This window comes from Oncorhynchus mykiss, chromosome 3 (assembly GCF_013265735.2).
Source record: "Oncorhynchus mykiss isolate Arlee chromosome 3, USDA_OmykA_1.1, whole genome shotgun sequence".
Taxonomy (NCBI): Eukaryota; Metazoa; Chordata; class Actinopteri; order Salmoniformes; family Salmonidae; genus Oncorhynchus; species Oncorhynchus mykiss.
The window spans coordinates 4,106,969-4,131,195 of NC_048567.1; the positions used below are offsets into that span (position 1 = coordinate 4,106,969).

Here is a 24,227-nt window from a genome sequence, read left to right on the forward strand (position 1 = left end):
CAAAACCCATGGACAAATGTCATCAGTCCTGAAGCCTCCCCCAGTCTCCCTCTGCCTCCCCCAGTCTCCCTCTGCCTCTCCCAGTCTCCCTCTGCCTCCCCCTTTCCTCCCGTCTTCCTCGCCTAGCCCTGACCAATCAACTTTATCAGACCTGTGTTACTGCAAAGAGACAGGGGGACAACAACAACAACAACAACAATAACAAGTAGAGAAAAAACTGAGATATAGAGGGAATGTGTGTGTATCTTGTAAACAGCTGTTGAGACGATAAGTTAAACACAGTGAATTGGGTTCAATGAGAAGAAGAAATCTCTGTAGTTATGTTCAAATGTATTCTCTCTTCCTTCCCCCCATTATCTTATCTCATAAGACCAAGATTGTGGTGGCAACAACAGGTAGAGTTAGCAGTGTAACAACAATCGTTAACTCCAAGCTCATTCCATCTGTTTCCATTGCTAGAATAAGGAAATGTTGACTGGAGAGATGGAGGGATGGAGAGATGGAGGGGTGGAGAGATGGAGGGACGGATGTGATGGAGAGATGGAGGGATGGAGAGGTGGAGGGATGGAGAGATGGAGAGATGGAGGGATGGAGAGATGGAGAGATGGAGGGATGGAGAGATGGAGGGATGGAGAGATGGAGGGATGGAGAGATGGAGAGATGGAGAGATGGAGGGATGGAGAGGTGGAGGGATGGAGAGATGGAGGGATGAAGGAAACCAGGAGTGTTCTTGGTTTTAACTTAACAATTATCTTTCATATCACTATAGCTAGCTAGCTTAAATGACCAGTTCTCCTCACTGGAAGCCAATTAGATTTCTGTCCATGAGTGTGTTTTAATCAGTGGTGGTGGTAATTGGGAACCCCCTGCTGTGTGTGTGCGGCTGGGGACAGAACAGAAGATGGAGGCACAAAGCCACACATGGATGTGCAGGCAGCCATATTGGGCTTCAGACACGAACAATTACATGATGCTTGCAAAGATTGAGATATATGAAAGACTCAAACAAACAATCAGCTGTCTAATAGTCAGACGGTCTGCTGTACATCAATGACAGAAACAAGTAATGTTCATTGCAAAACCTCTGTGAATCAGGGAGAAGTTAGAGAACGTGTGCTTGGGTTGCAAAACCTCTGTGAATCAGGGAGAAGTTAGAGAACGTGTGCTTGGGTTGCAAAACCTCTGTGAATCAGGGAGAAGTTAGAGAACGTGTGCTTGGGTTGCAAAACCTCTGTGAATCAGGGAGAAGTTAGAGAACGTGTGCTTGGGTTGCAAAACCTCTGTGAATCAGGGAGAAGTTAGAGAACGTGTGCTTGGGTTGCAAAACCTCTGTGAATCAGGGAGAAGTTAGAGAACGTGTGCTTGGGTTGCAAAACCTCTGTGAATCAGGGAGAAGTTAGAGAACGTGTGCTTGGGTTGCAAAACCTCTGTGAATCAGGGAGAAGTTAGAGAACGTGTGCTTGGGTTGCAAAACCTCTGTGAATCAGGGAGAAGTTAGAGAACGTGTGCTTGGGTTGCAAAACCTCTGTGAATCAGGGAGAAGTTAGAGAACGTGTGCTTGGGTTGCAAAACCTCTGTGAATCAGGGAGAAGTTAGAGAACGTGTGCTTGGGTTGCAAAACCTCTGTGAATCAGGGAGAAGTTAGAGAACGTGTGCTTGGGTTGCAAAACCTCTGTGAATCAGGGAGAAGTTAGAGAACGTGTGCTTGGGTTGCAAAATTACAGTCATTTAAAAAAAGTTGCGCCGGTTTTCCAGAAATCCTGGTTGGAAGATATCCGGAATTAGGAGGGAATCTTTCGCAGAAAGTTACCAGGTTTTTGCATACCTACAAATAATTTGTAAGTGTAGAGGCTGGAGAGCTTTACTATGGTGCATTTCTAGCTGCTTACAGCAAGGTGATATGTGATTAACTTACTTTTAATTGAGGTGAAGGGTGTGGGGGTATGATGAAGGTGAAGGGTGAAGAGTGTGGGGGTATGATGAAGGTGAAGGGTGAAGAGTGTGGGGGTATGATGAAGATGAAGGTGAAGGGTGTGGGGGTATGATGAAGGTGAAGGGTGAAGAGTGTGGGGGTATGATGAAGGTGAAGGGTGAAGAGTGTGGGGGTATGATGAAGGGGAAGGGTGAAGGGTGTGGGGGTATGATGAAGGTGAAGGGTGTGGGGGTATGATGAAGGTTAAGGGTGAAGGTGAAGGGTGTGGGTGTGGGGGTATGATGAAGGTGAAGGTTGAAGAGTGTGGGGTATGATGAAGGTGAAGGGTGAAGGTGAAGGGTGTGGGGGTATGATGTGAAGGTGAATGTCGTAAAATAGATATCCACATTATTATAATGTAAAAGAGATATCCATAGTATTACAATGTAAAATAGATATCCATAGTATTTAAATGTCAAAGAGATATCCATAGTATTTAAATGTAAAGTAGATATCCATAGTACTACAATGTAAAAGAGATATCCATAGTATTTAAATGTCAAAGAGATATCTGTAGTATTTAAATGTAAAAGAGATATCCATAGTATTTAAATGTAAAGTAGAATCCATAGTACTACAATGTAAAAGAGATATCCATAGTATTTAAATGTCAAAGAGATATCTGTAGTATTTAAATGTAAAATAGGTATCCATAGTATTTAAATGTAAAAGAGATATCCATAGTATTTAAATGTAGAAGAGATATCCATAGTATTTAAATGTAGAAGAGATATCCATAGTATTTCAATGTAAAGTAGATATCCATAGTATTTCAATGTAAAGTAGATATCCATAGTTTTAAATGTAAAGTAGATATCCATAGTATTACAATGTAAAAGAGATATTCATAGTATTACAATGTAAAAGAGATATCCATAGTATTACAATGTAAAAGAGATATCCATAGTATTTAAATGTAAAGTAGATATCCATAGTATTTAAATGTCAAAGAGATATCCATAGTATTTCAATGTCAAAGAGATATCCATAGTATTTAAATGTAAAGTAGATATCCATAGTATTACAATGTAAAATAGATATCCATAGTATTTAAATGTAAAATAGATATCCATAGTATTAGAATGTCAAAGAGATATCCATAGTATTACAATGTCAAAGAGATATCCATAGTGTTACAATGTAGAAGAGATATCCATAGTATTTAAATGTAAAATAGATATCCATAGTATTACAATGTAAAATAGATATCCATAGTATTACAATGTAAAATAGATATCCATAGTATTACAATGTAAAAGAGATATCCATAGTATTTAAATGTAAAAGAGATATCTGTAGTATTTAAATGTAAAAGAGATATCCATAGTATTTAAATGTAGAAGAGATATCTGTAGTATTTAAATGTAAAAGAGATATCCATAGTATTTAAATGTAAAATAGATATCCATAGTATTTCAATGTAAAATAGATATCCATAGTAGTACAATGTAAAATAGATATCCATAGTATTTAAATGTAAAAGAGATATCCATAGTATTTAAATGTAGAAGAGATATCTGTAGTATTTAAATGTAAAAGAGATATCCATAGTATTTAAATGTAAAATAGATATCCATAGTATTTCAATGTAAAATAGATATCCATAGTAGTACAATGTAAAATAGATATCCATAGTATTTAAATGTAAAAGAGATATCCATAGTATTTAAATGTAAAAGAGATATCTGTAGTATTTAAATGTAGAAGAGATATCCATAGTATTACAATGTAAAAGAGATATCCATAGTATTTAAATGTAGAAGAGATATCTGTAGTATTTAAATGTAAAAGAGATATCCATAGTATTTAAATGTAAAATAGATATCCATAGTATTTAAATGTAGAAGAGATATCCATAGTATTTAAATGTCAAAGAGATATCTGTAGTATTTAAATGTAGAAGAGATATCCGTTGTATTTAAATGTCAAAGAGATATCTGTAGTATTTAAATGTAAAAGAGATATCCATAGTATTTAAATGTAAAATAGATATCCATAGTATTTAAATGTAAAATAGATATCCATAGTATTACAATGTAAAAGAGATATCCGTTGTATTTAAATGTCAAAGAGATATCCATAGTATTTAAATGTAAAATAGATATCCATAGTATTACAATGTAAAAGAGATATCCGTTGTATTTAAATGAGACTCACCTGGATGAATATAAATGATGTGGGCTCTTTTACCCATCCTTCCTACTCACTTCTAACAATTTACTATTTACTACTTAACTTTGTCAGTAGTACATCGTTTCAAAAAAATCTTGTATGTCTGTCAATCACAACATTGTAAGGAAATGTCATTATTACAGTATCCTGACATTCTCTGTGGAATAGGTGAAGGTCATATCTTTTCTCTGGGGCTGTAAAACACAGTGAGAGGACATATTGAAGTAAATGTTGTATTTAAGACTAAGAACAATGTCAGTATACCTCCACAGCTTCTTTATAAAAAGACGATCGATGTGTCTATCTGCTGACACAAATGTTGCCACGGACAGAACCCATACACTCAATTCACAGCCAGTATCTTCCATCATATAATTAAAGTCATTTTCTCCTCATTTTCAGCTGCTGTTCCTCGCTGCAATTTCTTACAATCATGTTTCATAATGTTGAAAGTCAGCTGTATGGAGAGAAATAAAGCTGTGGCATTTGCAATTTGCGAGATTTAATTAGTTATACTCAATACACAATCACTCCCCACTTGTTCTCTCTGCAAATAATATTTGTCACAGAGGAGTTCAAATGAATGTCTGTGGCAGAGGGGGAAATCAGGAAATCATATTATTACCTATTTAGTTTTCACATTCCATTCATTTATCCTTTACATTCACATGCTAAACATTGTGTTTCATATTGAGCCATGAGTCAGGTCAGTTTAATAGATAGGCAGAATTCACCCCAATTTCGCACAATAAGGAAAACATGAAACATAACATGAAACGTAATTAAACGTATCCACAAAGCATCTCAGAGAAAATGTTGATCTAGGGTCAGTTGCCTTCTAGTTTACCATTTATCATAATTAATACTATTATATAAACAGATCCTAGATCAGCACTCCTACTCTGAGACACTCTGGATACAGGCCCAGGTCTCCCTAATCTTCCCAGGTCTTAACATGTGAAATAGCTACCCAGTCTAGGTAGTGCTGTCCTTGAGCACTATCTAAGAGTTAATCTATATATTACTATAAGTACCATATAGTTCAGAGAATTAAATATTGATAGTATCTCTAATAGCTTTTCAAAAATGCATCAGATGTTGAGTTAGCACAAAGGATATAGAGTGTAGTGGTTGTTTAATGGCTCTTTCTGTACTTTGGGAATAAAATAGAAAAGAGAAAGTTTCAGGCCCTTGTCCCCCCCCCCCCCCCCCCCCCCCCCCCTCTCACTCCCCTCACCCCCCAACCCCTCCGTGTCGGGGTGCTGTGAACTCTTTTATGTCGGCCACCACACCATGTCTAATGGCCCCTGCTGAGACAAGCGTCCTGCTCCCTGCTGCTCCCAGCACCAGTTGGCATCAAGAGGATTGTGGATAAATAAAAACCATAGAAATTGGGGCTTGAAATTTTGGGGTGTAGCCTCCCCCAAAAGCCCCCAAAACCTTAAACCCGCATCTGTTGCTTGCTGTTGTCATGTACATGAAAGTTGATCACACATGGGATAAGATGTGTCTCCTCAGCTCCTCTCTGTTTCAACACAAACATGGCAGAATATTTTCTTTCTTCAATCTTATTTTATTAGATGTATTTTTTTACATTTTAATATTTTTTTGTGTCTATGTTGGCGTTAATGCTGAGGTTTTGTAGGCCTTGTTTCCACTTAGTGCTTGAACAGTGGGTAATCTCACTGGCTGGTAACATCCTGAAGAAGGTGAGCATCATTTTTCCTTTCTAATCATTCTAACATATCTCACAATCCTGAATAGGCTGCTTGCTACTGCTCTACTAAATGCCCTATAGCCTATGTGGGAGCTATACAAAGGGATCAGCAATGCTGCATTACATTGAAGCTACTTATATTCTAATCAAAACAGTGGGAATTATATTTTCAAAGGATTTCAAGAAGAGAAGATGGCTTGTCAATTTTGAGCCTGTCTGTGGATCCTTTCCTGTGCCATGCCGTTGACTGCCAGCCTGTTCAAAGACAGTGTGTCTAATATAACTATTGGTGTGCAGGAATGGAAAACAATCATTAAAATTCTCTCCAGAACGTTCTTATTCTGGAACTAGCTGAATGTCTCTTAGCGTATTGTGGTTTAAGCAGGGAGGGAGGTGAAACAAGGGGATGCTGAGAACCAGAACCTTACAGCTGGCAGAGAGAGACAGAGAAACCCTCCTCCCCCATCCCCATCCCTTAACATACATACACAGTGAGCCTGGGAGACACATCAGTCGGCTTTCACCCTCTGCTATGTGTCTCTTTGTCTGCCTGTCTGAAAATGGGTGTAATTTTGAAGCGAGAAATCAGGCGTTGCTGAAACGACTTTAGTGGCCCAAAACTAAAGCATTATTTTACTTTTTAAACTGAAATATGATTATCACTTTCTCCACTTTGTATCGAAGACATTCTCCATTTTGTTAGCAAAGCTTTTTCTGTGTGTGTGTGTGTGTGTGTGTGTGTGTGTGTGTGTGTGTGTGTGTGTGTGTGTGTGTGTGTGTGTGTGACAGTAGAGGTGGGGGGACCTCTGTTTACCTCTCCACAGTCTCAGCTGTTCTTTGTTTTGCTCCCCATGAAGAGCCTGACAGACACAGAGTAGAGGTAATTTGTACCAAACTAATTCATGCAATAGACAGAACAAGAAGGAGGAGTAACCACACAGTGGTCATATAACATGGAGATGAGCCCCACACAAAGCATGGAGTCACGCTCCTTCAAGTAGGACAATCTACAATTTAGAAAATTAAAAATACATAAATAAGCTCAAATAGTATTGGTGGAGAACAGGGAAGAGAACAGGGAAGAGAACAGAGAAGAGAACAGGGAAGAGAACAGGGAAGAGAACAGAGAAGAGAACAGAGAAGAGAACAGGGAAGAGAACAGGGAAGAGAACAGAGAAGAGAACAGGGAAGAGAACAGAGAAGAGAACAGGGAAGAGTTGATGGGAAACGCTGTGCATTTTCCGATCCAGGGATATAAATAAAGAGACGGCATATAAAGGGGTGGGTTTTGTCATTGTGTGAGAAATATAAACACAGATGAGTTGTGTCTTTGATTTGTTCCTGCTTTTCAATCGACACAGCGGGATGTTCTAAAGACCTTGGCCTCTTTGCATTTTGGGTAAATAGGCACCATGGACCCTGCATGATGAGATTATATTCCCCCCGTCTCTCTTTACACCTCGCCGTTTTCTCTTTCTCTCTAAACACAAAAACTGCATTTCTGTTTTTCACCAACGTCCCGGGTGATTTTTCCATCCCCCCGTCCTGCTTTGATACATGTTTGGATGCCGTGCCACTACAGAGCACTAATTCACTGTTTTACTGCTTCTGTCATGTACTGGGATTTCTGGCTGCTGCTACAGGAAGGAGAAGATACACTTTGTTCATCAGTAGTCAAACAGTCTGCTGTAACAGTACTAGCACATTATCTTTTTATTGGTGTTTATTTAACCTTTATTTAACTAGGCAAGTCAGTTAAGAACACATTCTTATTTACAATGACGGCCTACCAGAAGGTAAAAGGCCTCCTGTGGGGACGGGGGCTGGGATTCAAAATATAAATACATTCAATATAAATACAGGACAAAACACACATCCCGACAAGAGAGACAACACAACACTACACAAAGAGAGACCTAAGACAACAACATAGCATGGCAGCGACACATGACAACACAGCATGGTATCAACACAGCATGGTAGCAACAACATGGCAGCAGCACCAAACATGGTACAAACATTATTGGGCACAGACAACAGCACAAAGGGCAAGACGGTAGAGACAACAATATAGCTTATTCACAGCTAAATTTACAGCAAAAATAATGTGGCATTTGGATTGGGACAATGGGCTTATTAGCAAGTCACCACTAAGAAATAAAATACAAGCAATTTTTATGAAAGTCATTCATGTTGAATGAAAGCATTTCCTTCAAAATCTTGTTTATGTACAGAAGTCAGTGGGGTAGAAAATCAAGATCAAGGTGCTGTGAAATGTTTTGCTGCAGTCTCCATCTGCAGTCCCAGAATGTGCCATACCAATGCTTGCCCATTTCCAATAGAATACCACTAACCTACATATTGTGAGGTAAATCTCTTGTTCGCTTTAGACTGAGATATAAAGGAAATGAGTCATGTTTTGAAGCTCAAAACTCTTAGAACCAATCAACTTAATATTTCAAACACAATATATATGTTGTGTATAGGACAATATGTTTCAGTCATTGGCCAATTTGTTTGCAAATTGCAGTGTATAGTGATTAGCTCCAACATAAAAGAACTAAACAATGGATGTTCTGCATCACTCAGCCATTTTGTTCCTTCTCTTTCGAAATCTACAGCCTTGTGAATGTTTTGTTAAGGTTATTGTCAGTGGAGGAGGACGACGATAAATTCGATGAAGAGGATTGGATTTCTCAGACTGCGCTAGCTGGATTTCTCAGAACGTCTGTATATTACATCTGCTAAATATGTTTATGTGACCAATAAAATGTGATTTAATATTCTAGAATTCTACATGACGATAGATTGCACCCAAATATAGAGCTTCAAACGAAGGAAGAACCCTTCTTAGAGTATAGGCTATTTATCTTTGATTAGAAAATAATGATATTCTGTGTCTGACTAAAACACTGCAGAAGACGACTTGAAATAGATCATGGCCAGTCTTTGTCCCCTAAATGGATTAAAAAACTGTCCAGACAGACAAGAGCACCTAAATCCAACCATTGTTCATGTGGGCGCTTCATTTTAACCTCAGCCAGGAGTACATATCGTACAAAAGTTACCTTACTACGTTTCCAACAGATCTGAAACAGCCCAGGCAGTGAGATGGCCTTGTAACTTCTGTTATAGACAACAGAACTGTTGATTGATGCTCAATGGAGTTAGGGGTCTGAATATCATTGATCACCGGTTTACTAAACAGGATAAATATCTTAGTTCTGCATATCTGTTAAATATGCCATTGTCTAGTGATTGTGTCTCAGAGTATGGGTCATTTTTCAGTCAGAGAGATAGGCATATCTGTTAAATATGCCATTGTCTAGTGATTGTGTCTCAGAGTATGGGTAATTTTTCAGTCAGAGAGATAGGCATATCTGTTAAATATGCCATTGTCTAGTGATTGTGTCTCAGAGTATGGGTCATTTTTCAGTCAGAGAGATAGGCATATCTGTTAAATATGCCATTGTCTAGTGATTGTGTCTCAGAGTATGGGTCATTTTTCAGTCAGAGAGATAGGCATATCCAAATAACAATAGTAAGGGAAATGCGATATTGAATTGTTGTTGCTTTAGAGGAAATTCAATGTTACACTTTACAGGGAATACACTTAGAATGTGCTTTTAGGAGATATGAAAATGTATCATTTTTCAACGCCACAATTACAAAATGTAATATACTTCCACTTTTACCACAGCTGGAATTGAATGAAACCCACCATTGCAATGTGTACACATAGTCTTTGTTTCTATACTATTAGCCATATCTACACTCATTTATCTGAAATAGAGAATCATATATACTGTGACCTGGTGATAGGTTTTCACAGCAACCAAAATCATTGTGATTTTTATTTCACAATGGGAAAAAGAGCTACTGACTGAACGATGCAAAGTGTGTTCGATTGAATCCCTTTGTTTACCAATTGTTTATTTCTTATTATATTTTGTTGTCATAATAATATGTTAGACAGAGAGATCTGTAGAATACATGTCTTGCATTGCAAATTCTGCTATGTTAATTCATGTCAATACTGAAAATATCATCCATTTCAGCATCAGACCTTATTACTTTCCACTGCTTAACCTTGCATTAATAGAAACATTGATATTTGGTCATTTGAGTGCCATTTAACTAATATATTTGATCTAAAAAGTCAAAGTCTACACAGTAAAATACTACAAATGAATAGTTGTTATTTTACACACAGATATATGTATTTACATTTTTGTTATCTTAACATTTCTCCTCTTTAATTCTGATAATGGATCGAAAGATTCATGTTAGATATCTTTGTCTATAACAGGTACATTTGTTATGCTTTTTCTTTCTATTTTCAGGGTTGATCTAATGTGATAAAGACAGAGCAACATGGTCGTTTCAGGGTTGATCTAATGTGATAAAGACAGAGCAACATGGCCATTTCAGGGTTGATCTAATGTGATAAAGACAGAGCAACATGGTCGTTTCAGGGTTGATCTAATGTGATAAAGACAGAGCAACATGGTCGTTTCAGGGTTGATCTAATGTGATAAAGACAGAGCAACATGGCCGTTTCAGGGTTGATCTAATGTGATAAAGACAGAGCAACATGGTCGTTTCAGGGTTGATCTAATGTGATAAAGACAGAGCAACATGGCTGTTTCAGGGTTGATCTAATGTGATAAAGACAGAGCAACATGGCTGTTTCAGGGTTGATCTAATGTGATAAAGACAGAGCAACATGGTCGTTTCAGGGTTGATCTAATGTGATAAAGACAGAGCAACATGGCTGTTTCAGGGTTGATCTAATGTGATAAAGACAGAGCAACATGGTCGTTTCAGGGTTGATCTAATGTGATAAAGACAGAGCAACATGGCTGTTTCAGGGTTGATCTAATGTGATAAAGACAGAGCAACATGGCTGTTTCAGGGTTGATCTATTGTGATAAAGACAGAGCAACATGGCCGTTTCAGGGTTGATCTAATGTGATAAAGACAGAGCAACATGGTCGTTTCAGGGTTGATCTAATGTGATAAAGACAGAGCAACATGGCTGTTTCAGGGTTGATCTAATGTGATAAAGACAGAGCAACATGGCCGTTTCAGGGTTGATCTAATGTGATAAAGACAGAGCAACATGGCTGTTTCAGGGTTGATCTAATGTGATAAAGACAGAGCAACATGGCCGTTTCAGGGTTGATCTAATGTGATAAAGACAGAGCAACATGGCCGTTTCAGGGTTGATCTAATGTGATAAAGACAGAGCAACATGGCCGTTTCATTGCATTTCCATTTCTAAGAATACCTACAGTTATCAATATCTTTAGAGTATTCTGGTACATACTGTAGAGTTGAGGCTGGTGTGATGAACTATCTCTCATCTCATGAAAATGTCATTCTTCACAGGTTAAGATATTTGTGCAGAAATGTGTTTGTTATTGAGTCTTTGCAGGGCGTCAGTCGGTCCAACAATGGAACAGACTCATGTTGTAGGGCTGGATGACCAACACTTTAAGCCGTGGTGTTGAGCCTAACAATAAGGTTGAATACACAAAAGGGGCCGTCGGCTAGTCTGACATTGTTGTCTAAGCAGCTTTACAAAGAAAGGATATTTGTAGAGACTTTTGCATCTGAGTTGTCAGAAGTGACACTGTGCGCTGGCAGTATTGTAAAACACCAACTCTGAAAAGGGTTGGCTAGTCAGAAGAATTACATCCTATTTAACTGTATTTGATATTATGTTGATGACCTTGAATATGTTGCTTGTATTTATACTTACACAGGCAGAATTATATAGTACAAGTGAATATTACTATTTATTAACAGTGACAGGTGTTTACTGTAGGTACAGGCAGTTACATGGTATATATGGCTTGCTAATACTGTTGTTGAAGTCATTTTATTTTCATCAGATTTAGAACAATAGACGAAATCACAAGAATAGTCTGTGTAATCAAATATCTACTTAACTATTTCCCCCTACATATTTTAGGGGTATTTGTGTCAATGCTCCTTAGAGGAGGGAGTGAGAGGAGGTAGAGCTAGTCACTCTAAACCATTCTGTGTTTTTATTTGACCATTGGGAAAAATAACTACACAGGTTCGATTCAATTGAGCCCTCAGTATTTCTGTCTCCAGAAGTAGGAAGTCAAAAATAACATGTATTTCCTGAACATAGCTCTATTATTAAAATCAAATCTAATTTTATGGGTCACATGCACATACTTAGCAGATGTTATTGCGGGTGTAGTGAAATGCTTGTGTACCTAACTCCAACAGTGCAGTAGTATCTAGTAGTGACTAGCTATAGCTCAATGCAACAATACATTAAATCTAAAAGTAAGAGAATGGAATTAAGAAATATATAAATATTAGGACGAGCGACATTGGAGTGCCTTAGACTAAAATACAGTACAATAGCATACAGTATATACATATGAGACGAGTAAAGCAGTATATAAACATTATTAACATGACTATTATTAAGTGACTAGTGTTCCATTATTAAAGTGACCCATGATTCCATGTCTACGTACATAGGGCAGCAGCCTCTAAGGTGCAGGGTTGAGTAACTGGGTGGTTGAAGTCATTAATTGTAGCGTGAGTGTAATGACGTACACCTCCAGTAGGTAGTGTAAATATTTCTACATTTCATAAAGACATACTGCACTTAGGTACTCTACTTTATGACATTGGAGGCCCTATATAAATCTTATTACACAAAGTCAAATTTAAATGGACTTTTATTTCCTGAGAGGGAACGTCATGTGTGGTGACGGATTGCTACATGCAAGACATAACAACATAACAACATAGAACACAAAACATGTACAGTATAAAGGATTAGAAGCGTTATATGCAATCATAGGATATATATATATATATATATTTTACCTTTATTTATCATGGCAACATTATTTATTTATCATGGCAACATTTATATATATATATATATATATGCATATTTCCAATAGAACAAATGAAATAAATATAAATATAAATATAAAATAAATAAATACTTCAAGAGTTGAGCAGTTTGATAGACGTTGGCACCAAACTAGAAGCTGCTTAGGTTTATATAGGAGAGCTGCATAGCTGTGACTGGAGGGTAGGGGGCTATGCTAGTCATTCAGTGTGTTAAGTCAAAGGCTATTTGTTCCCCCTTCTTCCTCACTCTTTTTTTGTAGATGTCACTGAGGGGTTCCTGGCAAGTTTACCCAATGACCTTTCCACTGATTCTCACCTCTATTAAAGATTTATACATTGAATTATTTCACCCAGTGGAACTTCATACTATGATAAACAGTAACTACCCATTGCTAGCAGTATTTATTTTGTTTTATTGTCATCCATGTTTTGGATGGAATTGGAATTGGAATTGTAGGTCGGCAGTGCAGTACAACGAAGACGTTAATGGATTGTAATGTTAGATGCTGTATTTGTTGTGCTTGACCCATTGTTCTCAACTAGGAGATAGAATCCCCTTATATTTCAACCCTGCAACAGGACAGATAGAAAGAAGTGTACAATACTTACTGCCAGTGCCCTCCCTATGTCTGTCTATTACCACTGTGAACAGAGGGGCCCAGGGCCCTCCCTATGTCTGTCTATTACCACTGTGAACAGAGGGACCCAGGGCCCTCCCTATGTCTGTCTATTACCACTGTGAACAGAGGGATCCAGGGCCCTCCCTATGTCTGTCTATTACCACTGTGAACAGAGGGATCCAGGGCCCTCCCTATGTCTGTCTATTACCACTGTGAACAGAGGGATCCAGGGCCCTCCCTATGTCTGTCTATTACCACTGTGAACAGAGGGACCCAGGGCCCTCCCTATGTCTGTCTATTACCACTGTGAACAGAGGGATCCAGGGCCCTCCCTATGTCTGTCTATTACCACTGTGAACAGAGGGATCCAGGGCCCTCCCTATGTCTGTCTATTACCACTGTGAACAGAGGGATCCAGGGCCCTCCCTATGTCTGTCTATTACCACTGTGAACAGAGGGATCCAGGGCCCTCCCTATGTCTGTCTATTACCACTGTGAACAGAGGGATCCAGGGCCCTCCCTATGTCTGTCTATTACCACTGTGAACAGAGGGGCCCAGGGCCCTCCCTATGTCTGTCTATTACCACTGTGAACAGAGGGACCCAGGGCCCTCCCTATGTCTGTCTATTACCACTGTGAACAGAGGGATCCAGGGCCCTCCCTATGTCTGTCTATTACCACTGTGAACAGAGGGACCCAGGGCCCTCCCTATGTCTGTCTATTACCACTGTGAACAGAGGGATCCAGGGCCCTGGTGGATTGTAATGATATTTGCTGTATTTGTTGAATGTGAACACTTATTTCAACATTATAGGAGTAAGGACAGGCATTTCTTTATTTTTTACTTCAGTTTATTTTAGTAAATACTTTCTTAACACTTATTTTTCTTAAAACTGCATTGTTGGTTAAGGGCTTGTAAGTAAGAAATTCACTGTAAGGTACCTGTTGTATTCGGCAAATGGGACAAACAAAATGTAATTTGTTTTTTAATTTGAGGTAGAAATGCATTGTATCCCTCTAATGTCTACATGTTACAGAGGAACCCAGGACCCTGGTGGCTCACCTTGCCTTGCACCTACTACTATTGTCTCTGCAAGGATGTAGGATCAGGCCCTTTGGCTGAGTAGAGGTCAGGGGACACAATCCTATGTGCATACAAGTGGGTTTAAAGTGCCCCCTCCTTTCACAGCAGAAGAAAAGAGACCCTCCCCTCAGCATATAGCATCAATTCCAGCAGCTTCCCAAGGGACCAAGTTCTTTCTCTTGCATCCGGGTGCTGTTCCTCTCGCTCTCTTGCTCTCTCTCACTTTCTCACAGACACTCACACACAGCCTAATGTAACCAATCACAACAGAGCTCCATGAGTAACCCCAGCCTTTCGTAAGCCCTCCTGGCAGTGACTGAGACCTGTGACTTCCCCAGTACACGTGAACCCATTGGGAGAGAATAGGCTTTGCACATGTAATCCTTGTCTCTATGTTTATTTTTGGTGCATAGACTCTTTCCTTCAGCGGGGAGAATGTGTGCTTAAAATGAGGCGTAGTGATTCCCAACCACGCAAAAGGCCTGGTGAATCTGCACTGTGTGTGTGTGTGTGTGTGTGTGTGTGTGTGTGTGTGTGTGCGTGTGTGTGTGTGCGTGCGTGCGTGCGTGCGTGCGTGCGTGCGTGCGTGCGTGCGTGCGTGGGTGCGTGCGTTCATGCGTGCGTGTGAGCATGTGTGTGTGTGTGATTTATACCAATGTACTGTAATGACAATCTAACTATTGTGGGAAGGGATTCAAATGAAATATCTCAGTATTCATGTAGAATTGAAAAGCACATTTCAAGTACTCCTGATAATATGGTAATACAAATATAGATAATTTTAACAAAAAGAAAGGGTGCAGGAACAATAGTTATATTTCTTCCCATAGTGCACGTTTCTCACAATATGCAACATGGTCATGATTGAATCTTGCCCAACAAGTATCATTATGTTACTGTATATTTTTTATTACACAGATTACACTCTGAATATTTTCCCACATCATCGCCTTAGTTTTCAACACAAACAATTCAAATCAGACTAGTGTCAGTGGTATTTCTCTGAAATTCTATCCTCCATTATGAGTGTTTTGTCAAAGTAACTCCCACAAAACATATAGAACCAATTGACGGCTTGACATTGCCTCTTTTGTCATTGGATCATTTGATCAATAATCATAGTATGCACCTTCTTTTTTTCTCTCTCGAAGAGCTACTGTTTTCAGAAATATGTACATTTCTGAAGATTCCTATTGTGGATCTGAAGATCTATGTGTTATGCACTTATTATCATAGTCATTTAAATATACTATGTGCACTTTGTCTATTTATCTATTTATGGGTTTCACAGTAACAGTATTTTGAATTGTTTTATTTCTAAATTAAATGTAATTATTTTCTGTAAGGCCCAGTGAAGTCACCATGCGGTAAATTAGTTAATAGACCAATAACAAAGAGAGTTCCAAACCTCTGTCAATAACATCTAGTTTTCTGTTTTCCCTTCCTCACTCAGACCACTCCCAGACAGTCCTAGCAAATTTCTTGCTTGAGAAATTGTTTTTTGCTAAAACCTGTTTTGGTCCATTTGAATGGAAATCTATTACAATAAGGTACTTAAATTGTTACCCAGAAATGATTTGATATTGATTTAAAAATGGCTGCATTGGGCCTTCAATATAATTGTTTTGCCTTGGAATCTACATTTACAATACTGTACTGTTATCCATTCAGACCGTGCATATTGACTTGGGTATTGCATATAATGTCTAAATGTTTACACCCTGACTGTTCATCAGAACGTATTGGGGTCAAAACAAATCTACAGGATTTTTTGGGGGACAAATGTAATTTATCACTGATGTAATTCTAGTAATATTTTTGTATAAACGATCGTTGGCATGTCACATCTAGGCCTAGTGTTCATTAGATATTCCCGCCAATACAATTCCCTTAAAAACAATATTGTAAATAAAGATGTGAAACGAATCTCTGTGTCCACATAATAATGTCACCTGAAGGTTATCTATAAGAGAGAGTTTTTTGGTCAGGTGAGTACTACACTTAATAAAGTACTGACAAAGGCATAACATTTGGGGTCACATCACACAAGGAATGAGTTGTTAATCGCATGAGAAACTAAAAGTATGTACAGTAACAACTATACACATTTATTTATTTTATTGTCCATTTTTTTTAAATCATTTCAGATATGAGTCTATTTTTATTTTATTTTTTACGTTAGACTAGAATTGATTGCATTGAAATGGAATTGACACCAACCCTGTAAAACATCCATGATTAAACCCATTTTTCATGAGCTGAAATAAAAGATCCCAGAAATTTTCCCTACGTACAAAAAACATATTTGTCTCAAACGTTGTGCACAAATTTGTTCTCATCCCTGTTAGTGAGCATTTCTCGTTTGCCAAAATAATCCATCTACCTGACAGGTGTGACATATCAAGAAGCTGATTTAACGGCATGATCATGACACAGGTGCACCTTGTGCTGGGGACAATAAAAGGCCACCTATACCCTCCCAGGCCCACCCATGGCTGTGCCCCTGCCCAGTCATGTGAAATCCATAGATTAGGGCGTAATTTGTTTATTTTAATTGACTGATTTCCTTTTATAAACTGTAACACATTTTTTTTCTGATTGCAGCTTCAGTAAAATATTTTAAATGGTTGTGTTTATATTTTTGTTCAGTATTTATTGCACTGACACATTTTTTTCTGATTGCAGCTTCCTTGTGGGGAATATTAATCTTCTAGGATGTTATTCACAAAGGGATATTCAGGTATACTAAATCTATCTCAATGCCATCAGACTGCTAAACAGCAATTCCTAACTCAGAGAGGCTGCTGCCGACATTGAGACCCAATCACTGGCCACTTTAATAAATGGATCAATAGTCACTTTAAACAATGCCACATTAAATAATGCTACTTTAATCATGTTTACGTATCTTACATTACTCATATCATATGTATATACTGTATTTTATAGCATCTATAGCACCTTGACTATGCCACTCAGCCATCGCTCATCCATATATTTATATGTACACATTCTCATTCACCCCTTTAGATTTGTGTGTATTAGGTAGTTGTTAGATATTACTGCACTGTCGGAACTAGAAGCACAAGCATTTCGCTACACTTACATGATCTGCTAACCATGTGTATATGACCAATACAAATTTGTATGATGAAGTATTCAGTACTAGATAAACATGACACAATGTTGTGGAAAATATAGAAAAGAAATCAAGGTGATCATAAAACCATCATGTATCTTGAGTCATGACTGTCGCAACATTATATGGAATCAGGTGAATCGTTTTGAAAAAAATAAACAGTTCCTACACACACTACATTCCAAATACCCTTAGTATATTCTGAGCAGTGCCTAGGCTAGAGATAAGCCATTTTCAGACATGCAGTAGAACTAAATTCCTCTGAGAACGTTTTCAGTATACCATTGTAAATGTCTCTTTAGTAAATTCAGTTGAAACAATAAGCTGCCCGTTTTAGGATTCCGAACCGAAGTACTGCAATTTTTTTGATAATTATGTGATGTCCATTGAAGAATTTTTCAGTCCAATCCATAGATGCATTCCTGGTCTTCATCCTAATTTATGGAAAAGGTACACTGCCGGAACTTCATACCATCTGGATTCATACGCCGATTTTATGATCAGGATTTGTTCTTTCCTTTTATAAAATACAATACATTATAGTTGTATGAAGTTGTTTTAAGATTGTTTCTAATATACATATATATATAACGGACTTCACTTCGATAATTTGATAAAGACCATGATATGGTATCTATTTTATTCCTACATGCGGAAGGATAGAGTTGCCACATAATTGTAATTCGGTCTATTACAGTGCGACGCCATCTTAAACCCAATGATTCAACAGCAGTAACCAAGTTGTTCCTTGACTGCTGAGGGGCTAGTCGAAGGACTCGCTTGTGATTGTAATTTTAACGTATTTTTTTATTTTTTTTTCTCCCCACGAGGCGTTGGTTTTATCCACCTAAACGCGAGGAGACCGATTTGTGGCTTTTGACAAGGGTATGCATCTTCGTAAATTGTTTTATATATATTTTATTTGGATTTGACATCGAATGTATTGCGTTGTATTTGGTTGGTAGCTAGCTAAGTTAGCTAGTTTGTAGGTAAATGTTTCCCGCAGTCCAAAGGCGGTGGCAAGCAATCTGAATATCAGCGCGTCGTGATCACGACAACTGGAGTCGTACAGAATTGATTGGAATTCACAAATACAGTTTTATCAGAAACGAATTGAATTCATTTTTAGCCAGCTAGCCATGGTGGTAGCAGGCTGCGCCATGGCCCGGACACTCCCCGCTAGCTAGCGTTTGCTAGCTGCCGTAAACGAGGTGATTTGCTAGCTAGGTCAACATTCCGGCGCTTTGACTCATGTTAGTGGTCGTGAGAAACAACTGTCTAGTTAGCAACTATTGATACAGCTGACTGGAACGTTTTGCCCTGTTACTTTTCAATTGGCTTGAACTGGGAGACATTTAAGTAACGTTAGCAAGCTAGTTAAGACTAATGATGGAGATAATTTTTCAATCAAGCAGCTAACGTTGGCTGGCTAGCTAGATAATAGTAAGAGGTTCCATTTTTGCTAGTGTCACTAGCTACGTCGAAATTGATGGCAATAGCGCAAACACTATCCCACGTCCAACACTAACTTTAAATTAATCAACTGATTTGATTGTAAATAAATTAACATTTCAATGTAAGATGCCCATTGTAACTAAGTGGATTTGTTAGCTAACATTATCAAAGTCAACTAATATTGTTTAATTTCGTCAAACGTGATAGCTGTCAATAAATCAAGTTTTGTTTTAGCAACTGGGTAAAACTGTTTTACTGGATGTCTAGTTAAACAAAGACCGACAAATTCCTTAGCCGTTGTGATTTGAGAGGAAGTTGAGGAGGAGCTTGACTGAAATTTGAGTCGTTGTTGCTCATCGGAAATTCGGGCAGACTGAAGTGGACTTGGTTGTATGTGGGGGTGGGGAGCTAGCTCGCTGGTGGAAGATTTTTCTGCTCTTGCCACCAATTTCTAGTGAAACACAGCGGAACTACTCCGGAAATACCCCTTAAAGAACCCAACGTTGTTTAATCGGGATCATCTCATCTTGATATTTGGAAGAAACGTGCATAATGTCTTTGTCCTTGGACATTGTAACGTATCTTATTGTTTGTTAGCCTACAAAATATTGACAATACAATAACGTTGCCACGGATATATTGCCGTGATTCATCTACCACTAACATTTGCATACTTTCCCGGAGGGTTGGTGGTTTACTAAATCACAGTAAGTTATCGAAACTTCGGTCTTGCAAGGTATGACACATACCTCTGTGAATTAATTGTTTCTGAGAATGAAATTGATGTTTTAGAATTTGGTGCCGTACTTTTAACTTTTACAGAAGACTAATGCTGTAAAAGTTGCAGAAAGCAAGGGTATGATTCATGATTGGTTTCATGTCTAGCGTTGTTAATAAGTAACCTTGGATTTTTACTACAGTCAATGACGAGTAGTAGCCTAATACAGTAAACAATACTTGTTTGCTGAGATAATGTTCTTGTTTGACATTGTCATGTAATTTTCTTTAAAATCATCTTTATTGATGGGTGGTTAGTTACAATCTAAAATAATTTGGCCATGGTAGTATGCACAGTAGGCCAAACTGTGGACCAGGAATTAGTAGTTGTGACTGCTGACCGTGCGCATTGCTCTGAGGGGGAGCGATTGTGGTCTCAAATTCAGCTCACAATAAAGCAGCTACCAAGCTTTCTCTGGTAGTTTCTCTGACAGCCACGTTCACATGTTGCTACGTTTAACCTCCATTTAACTTGGCGGTTTTCTTTTTAAACAGACATATGGTTAGGGAACTGAAGATTATACCGCTTGGAAATGTTCATTTGTTTATGATCTCCTCTGAATTTCTCAATTGCTTTCCATATGTTTACCATTATGTCGGTAGGCTTGGTTGTATCCTAGATAGGCAACCTTTGCAAATTCATCTATGTTCCTCAAACTATCGCTCTTCTGGTGCTCTAGGAATCCATGTCCCTTGAAACAGCCTATTAGGTCCGTGTCTTTAGCCCAGGGCAATATGGTAGTGTTTTCAGTCAGACTCCCTCCACCACAGATGTCTGCTGTTTTGACTAATAGCCTCTTAGTGCATGCATTGCAAGCAGATGTGCTGAATAATCTCCATAGAAACTGTGAGTGACTATTAAACATGGGTATGAGGACAAGTATCCCATCATAGCCCCTTAAAGTGCAGCCTCCTAATCTGTGAATCATACTGCTCTTTACAGTTTAAATTGAAGCAATTGCCAGGGATGGTTTTGGATATTGATTGGTTTGCTGCAGTTTATTAAACTTATTGTCTGCTGCTGGGTTCTGATAATGACCCAAATTGGGTAGTGAGCAAAGCTGTTTTCCCATCTGACTCTGTCAGTGTAGCTACGGCTCTGCATGTGGGTTTTAACTTGTCCACCAGAGGGTCTGGTGATGCTGGGAGATCCTGTTTTTTTTGTTGTGTGGGGGGGGGGGGGGGGTACTATAGTGGTAATGACTTAACTTGAATGGATTTCATTACCTTCTCGTATAAACTAAAACACAGTTGTGATGGTATCTCTGCTAATGCTACAGCAAGGTGTTTTGTTGGGCAGTGTCGCAAAATAAAAAAGTTAATTTCAAATAAGTTTCAGTCCTTAAAAGTACGTAAAATATTATGTGCTATAGCTTGGAAAATACATTTAGACTTTGGGTGACATTTGTTTCCAACATTATGGCTGATTTCCTAAATATTAAATCCGCTTCATATTTAGTTTCCTTGCCACGATACTTGTATGGTGATACTGGTATCCTTATGGCCCTAGTGTTTTGCATTGGACCTGTCTGAGGGATCATGTGACGTTCATAGATTTGTTTTTACATCACTGTCACTTGTGAAGCTAAAGGATTTTGATAGCGCCATATTCCCTACAGTGCTTTTTAGTTCAGTTTGTCTTATTTAAACATGTGTTTGTAGTAAATATTTCAGCTTTTATTTTGAGTTGTCTGAAATGTGGTGTATAAATGAAGCTTGATTTGCTCTTCTAGAACCCAGAATATAGGGTCTAACAGAACTCTCTTTGGTATTCTTGTTTATTAATCCAAGGGACTGTATTTAACAGATTGGTAGCACATCCTCAAATGAAGACTCATTTTTTTTGTTGCTGTCTTTGAAGCCCCCATTCCCCACTGTTTTTATTTGGCCTCCATTAGTTTAGCTGCCAAGTTAATGCTTCATACATTTAGCCACCAAGTTAGCAGTTCATTTGATGTCTAGGTAATGCAGCCCTGATTCTGTTTTTTTCCCTCTGCTGGAATTTAGCTGGTCCAATGAAAAGGTTGCTTTGTGCTATTTGTTTTGGCATGAGCTGAGGTGGAAACGACTATGAATGAACTTTGCTGTTCTGTTACTTTCAGATCTGGAAGCTGTGCAGGCTGTGGGTTTTGAAAGTAACATGGCTTCCCAGTGTAAGTATTCAGCTTTTTAGAATAACTTAAACATTGCTGCCACTGATTTTTAATTCAACGGTCTTCCCCTCTGGTTGAACTGCCTCCAAGTAACCTAACGCTGGTTGTTATCTAATGTCTAGCTGATCTGATGGAGCTGGACATGGCCATGGAGCCTGACCGGAAGGCTGCAGTGAGCCACTGGCAGCAGCAGTCGTACCTGGACTCTGGTATCCACTCAGGGGCTACCACCACCGCCCCCTCCCTGAGTGGGAAGGGCAACCCAGAGGAGGAGGATGTGGATAACCAGGTGCTGTACGAGTGGGAGCAGGGCTTCTCTCAGTCCTTCACACAAGACCAAGTGTCAGGTAAAAAAAAATACACTACAATACCATGGGAATGCTTGACTGGGATTTTGAACATGTCACATGGTGTGAAGTTAATGGATAGTAGTTAGTACTTTATTCTACTGACAAACCTCAGCTTTAGAGGAATCTGGCCACCATCTTAGAGAAGTGGCTCTGACCTAACCTCTCTCCAGACATTGACGGGCAGTATGCCATGACCAGAGCCCAGAGGGTGCGTGCGGCCATGTTTCCAGAGACCCTGGATGAGGGCATGCAGCTCCCCTCCACCCAGTTTGATGGGGCACACCCCACCAATGTGCAGCGGCTGGCTGAGCCCTCTCAGATGCTGAAGCATGCTGTGGTGAACCTCATCAACTATCAGGATGATGCCGAGCTGGCCACGCGTGCCATCCCCGAGCTGACCAAACTACTCAACGACGAGGACCAGGTGCGTACAGCTAACCACAACTGGCCCGCTTTGGTCCCCAACCAACTAAGAAATGCACCTGACTTAATGGTGTTAGGTTGTATAGAGTCCTGACCTCTTCTGTCTTTATTCTTCCAGGTGGTGGTGAACAAGGCTGCAGTGATGGTGCACCAGTTGTCCAAGAAGGAGGCTAGCCGCCACGCCATCATGCGCTCCCCCCAGATGGTGTCGGCAATCGTGCGCACCATGCAGAACACCAACGATGTGGAGACAGCCCGCTGCACCGCCGGCACCCTGCACAACCTGTCCCACCACAGAGAGGGTCTGCTGGCCATCTTCAAGTCCGGGGGCATCCCCGCCCTTGTCAAAATGCTTGGGTATGTCTGTCAGCCCCTGGACTGTAACCTGACCGGTCTCTTGAGTTTCTAAGGAAGTTGTTTTAAGATGAACTGCACAGAATCACTGATCTACAAGTCCCCCTGCATCTCACTAACTGTTCATTATGTGGTCAAGATTAGAGGTTGTGTGCAACGTCTTGCTCTAACTCAGTATTTCCCAAACTGACCCCCCCCCCCCCCTTTTTTTTTTTTGCTCTAGCGCTTCACAGCTGAGTCAGAGAACCAACACGTCAAGCTTTGATTATTTTATCAGCTGTCGTGTTAAGGCAAAAACCAAAATGGACTGAGTTGGGGGAAATGCTGCTATAACTGTTCTCCCCTCAAACAGGGGGGAACAGTTACAGTTAGCTAGTTTCTTTCCATGTAGTTACCTTCCTGTGTTCAGTTAGCCTTTGGTACCTTCCAACCTAAAACTGTCTCCTCAGGTCCCCAGTGGACTCAGTGCTGTTCTACGCCATCACCACCCTACACAACCTGCTGCTCCACCAGGAGGGTGCCAAGATGGCCGTGCGTCTGGCCGGGGGCCTGCAGAAAATGGTGGCCTTGCTCAACAAGACAAACGTCAAATTCCTCGCCATCACAACAGATTGCCTTCAGATTCTTGCCTACGGCAACCAAGAAAGCAAGGTAAGGAATTTAAATTAAAATCAGTTTCATTTACTGATCTCTTGGTTTTAAACATCTTTGATGCTTCGCTCTGTCCCTTAATTCAGGCATTAATTGTGATCCATCTTGGTGTATTTTAAACGTCTTTGATGCTACCCATTCCCAGCTTATCATCCTGGCCAGCGGTGGGCCCCAGGCCCTGGTCAACATCATGAGGACGTACACATATGAAAAGCTGTTGTGGACTACCAGTAGAGTTCTCAAAGTGCTCTCTGTCTGCTCCAGCAACAAGCCTGCCATCGTAGAGGCTGGTACGTACTACCTTTTATGGACCTTATTGATTCTGCCTCAGTTAAAAAAAAAAAAAAGTTATATATATATATATATATATATATAGATAGATAGCAGAGTGGGCTCTTGCTCAACTTAGTTCAGTTGGCTCTCCACTGATACTCACAGTGAGCTGGGC

General features: G+C 39.4%; 1 protein-coding gene across 7 annotated transcripts in view; it reads left to right on the top strand.

Moving 5' to 3' along the window:
• LOC110512888 (catenin beta-1) overlaps nt 1–24,227 on the top strand; it is a 38,404-nt gene that overhangs the window by 10,220 nt on the left and 3,957 nt on the right. For 3 of the 7 annotated variants that reach the window (XM_036966163.1, XM_036966171.1, XM_036966188.1), the window contains exons 2-7: nt 21,951–22,001; nt 22,124–22,348; nt 22,522–22,775; nt 22,893–23,131; nt 23,578–23,779; nt 23,925–24,069. In XM_036966163.1, coding sequence (XP_036822058.1) covers nt 21,989–22,001; nt 22,124–22,348; nt 22,522–22,775; nt 22,893–23,131; nt 23,578–23,779; nt 23,925–24,069 — 1,078 coding nt within the window. In that variant the 5' untranslated portion in view covers nt 21,951–21,988. Of the gene's footprint in view, nt 1–5,832; nt 5,854–18,316; nt 18,502–19,756; nt 19,779–21,950; nt 22,002–22,123; nt 22,349–22,521; nt 22,776–22,892; nt 23,132–23,577; nt 23,780–23,924; nt 24,070–24,227 lie in introns of those variants that run through there. The other 4 variants (XM_036966180.1, XM_036966201.1, XM_036966197.1 and 1 more) reach the window with 3 other exon arrangements.